The sequence below is a fragment of the Mandrillus leucophaeus genome, unplaced genomic scaffold, assembly GCF_000951045.1.
Source record: "Mandrillus leucophaeus isolate KB7577 unplaced genomic scaffold, Mleu.le_1.0 Scaffold28, whole genome shotgun sequence".
Taxonomy (NCBI): Eukaryota; Metazoa; Chordata; class Mammalia; order Primates; family Cercopithecidae; genus Mandrillus; species Mandrillus leucophaeus.
In genome coordinates, this window is record NW_012102920.1 from 2,524,323 (window position 1) to 2,527,541 (window position 3,219).

At 59.2% G+C, this 3,219-nt stretch overlaps 1 protein-coding gene across 1 annotated transcript in view; it reads right to left on the reverse strand.

Moving 5' to 3' along the window:
- SAPCD2 (suppressor APC domain containing 2) overlaps nucleotides 1-1,915 on the reverse strand; it is a 9,359-nt gene extending 7,444 nt beyond the window's left edge. The window contains exons 1-2 of the mRNA XM_011985175.1: nucleotides 1,861-1,915; nucleotides 988-1,082 (exon numbers count right to left, since the gene is read on the reverse strand). Of these exons, the coding sequence (XP_011840565.1) occupies nucleotides 988-1,082; nucleotides 1,861-1,915 (150 nt within the window). The remainder of the gene's footprint in view (nucleotides 1-987; nucleotides 1,083-1,860) is intronic.
- Nucleotides 1,916-3,219: the final 1,304 nt, after the last annotated feature.

Below are 3,219 nucleotides of genomic sequence, written 5' to 3' on the forward strand. Positions count from 1 at the left end.
CCCCACGGAGGGGCCGGCCCGGCGAGCTCAGCCCGCGGCGACAATAGCAACTACTTTTGAATGGGGCCCTCCCCGTAGCGTCAGCCCTCATTAACATGCGCCGCGGCCATTGGCCGAGCCCGTCCCATCTGCTCCCCGATTGGCTGAGAGACGGTTTGATTTTTTTTTTTTTCTTTTTTTTTCCTGCCGAGGGGCTCTGGGAGGCGCGCGGAGGCCCTGGGCAGGCGGAACCGGATCCCCCAGCTCCGGCTCCACTCTGGCCTAGCAGAGCTCCCTTTCTGCCCCGCCCCAGTCCCGCCAAACGTCCGGCCGTGGCTCCGCGCTTTCTCGGATCCAGCTGTGGCTGGCTGCCCCGGCCACCTCTCCAAGGGGCGGGGCCTGGCACCCTACAACAAAACCTGTCCCCAGGTAGCCTCGTGGAGTAAGGATGGGGGCGCACCCCCTCCAAAGATCCCACTTTTCCCCTCTAGTTCCCTGGCCACAAGCACAGGTGACCCTGCGGCCCCCTTCTCTTCCACCAGGAGGGCCCCAAGAGGATCCTAGGCTCCAGCCAGCTGGGCGCTTCCCACTCACAGAGGCCTCTCTGTCCCCACGGCTGCTGGCTCCTCCTCTGGTCCCTGGGGACAGTCTGGCCTGGCCTGCCCGCTGCAGGACAAAGCCACTTTCTCCTGTGTCCCCAGATCCCCATCTGGTGACCAGCTCCCTCTGCCTCTTGCTCTTCTCTGCTCCTTCCCCTGGCTGGACACTTCCTCCAGCTGCTCTCCTGGTTCCCACAGCCCTGTCCCCCTGCCTCTGCTGTGTTTCCAGCTGGGATCTGGTCACTCTGTCTTCATTTGGTCTGTCCACATGGGAGGTGAGACCAGGCCTTAGCCTGGGTTCTAGCCCTGGGAGCCCATCTCAGGGCTGGCCAGTAGAACCCTCTAGGCGCCAGGGAGGTGTTCAGGGTGCAAACACCCTCTCCGGACAGGCCCCCAACCGGAGACTTGCCTTGGCCCTCTGTGGGTCTCCCACCTTCCCTCCTGGGCAGGCCTCAGCTGGCGTGCCTACCTGGGCCTCTGTCCTCAGGCCTGAGCCACTGGTGCCTGTGTCTCAAGCTGTGGAGGCAGTTTCCCAGTCCAGGGAGTGGCCTGGGTCCACTTCTCGTCTGGGTCACTCATTCTAAGTGGGACTCCTTCACGGCAAGGAATGTTGGAAAGACGTAAGACGCTCTGAGCCCGGAGTGGCCCGTCAGAGCTCGTTCCTGGAAGCTTCCCCTTTAATGGCAAGATCTGCTCAAAAACCCGGCACAAAGCGGAGGCGGGAGGATCACTTGAGCTCGGGAGTTCAAGACCAGCCTGGGCAACATAAGGCAACCGTATTTCTACCAAAAGTTTAAAAAATCAGCCGGGCGGCCGGGCGCGGTGGCTCAAGCCTGTAATCCCAGCACTTTGGGAGGCCGAGACGGGCGGATCACGAGGTCAGGAGATCGAGACCATCCTTGCTAACACAGTGAAACCCCGTCTCTACTAAAAAATACAAAAAAACTAGCTGGGCGAGGCGGCCGGCGCCTGTAGTTCCAGCTACTCAGGAGGCTGAGGCAGGAGAATGGCATGAACCCGGGAGGCGGAGCTTGCAGTGAGCTGAGATCCGGCCACTGCACTCCAGCCTGGGTGACAGAGCAAGACTCCATCTCAAAAAAAAAAAAAAAAAAAAAAATTAGCCAGGCATGGTGTTGCATGCCTGTGGTCCCAGGTACTTGGGAGACTGAGGTGGGAGGATCCCTTGAACCCAGGAGGTTGAGGCTGTGATTGAGCCACTGCCCTCCATCCTGGGTGACGGAGCAAGATCTTGTCTCGAAAACAAAACAAAACAAGCCAGCACAACACTCAAGCCCTTTGTTCAGCAGTCTCGCGTCCCCGTTCACAGCCCCCAGCATCCCCGCACCTACCCTGTTTCCAGCACACCCCTCACCGCAGGTGCCAGGCCTGGGGTCACTGCACTCCCTCACTTCCAGGCCCCTGTGCCTGGTGGCTCTTCTACCAGGAAGGCCTTTCCCCTCTGCTCCAGGCTAACTGCACCACATCCTTCAGAACTCTGCTCCGGCCCCGATCCCCCTCCCTCTGAAGCCTGCTTAGATAAAGCACCAGGGGCAGCTTTTTCCTGTCCCGGGGGTTCACAGCTATTTGGAAGCAGGGCAGGGCTCCCTCTAGGCCTGGCATTGGCCTGGCCCACAGTGGGTGCTCTGTGGATGGCACTGGGGAGCCTTATCCAGTGAAGTCACAGGGGAAACACCATCCTTGAGTGGGCACCAAGCCAGGCTGAGGCCTAAGGGATGGGGAAGGTCTGAGAACAGCTCAGGGGGATGGCAGGGGAGGCCAGTGTGGATGTAGAGTCGGTGGCCAGCAGTGAGCAAAGCTGCTGCAGCTCAGGACAGCGTGGTCAGCAGTGTCCAGGCCAGGTCAGCCACGGCCCCGCATGGAACTGAACTCACCATGCAGACAAAACAAGGGCTTTTCACACCATCCAGAACCTTGGGGGAGGTGGCCCCAGCTGGCCCTTGGTCTGTGGGCTTTTCTGTGGCCCCTGGCTGGGTATTGGAGGAAGGTAGAAGAAAGACTGGAGGCCGGGCGCAGTGGCTCACGTCTGTAATCCCAGCACTTTGGGAGGCTAAGGCGGGTGGATCACCTAAGGTCAGGAGTTCGAGAGCAGCCTGACCAACATGGAGAAACCCCATCTCTACTAAAAATACAAAATTAGCTGGGCGTGGTGGCACGTGCCTGTAATCCCAGCTACTCAGGAGGCTGAGGCAGGAGACTAGCTTGAACTCTGGAGGCGGAGGTTGCAGTGAACCCAGAATGCGCCATTGCACTCCAGCTTGGGCAAGAAGAGCGAAACTCCATGTCAAAAAAAAAAAAAAAAAAAAACAGAGGCCGGGCGCGGTGGCTCAAGCCTGTAATCTCAGCACTTTGGGAGGCTCAGACGGGCAGATCACAAGGTCAGGAGATCGAGACCGTCCTGGCTAACACGCTGAAACTCCGTCTCTACTAAAAAATACAAAAGACTAGCCGAGTGAGGTGGCGGGCACCTGTAGTCCCAGCTACTCAGGAGGCTGGGGCAAGAGAATGGCGTAAACCCGGGAGGCGGAGCTTGCAGTGAGCTGAGATCTGGTCACTGCACTCCAGTCTGGGTGACAGAGCAAGATTCCCTCGGGGGGAAAAAAAAAAAGAAAAAGGCCAGGTG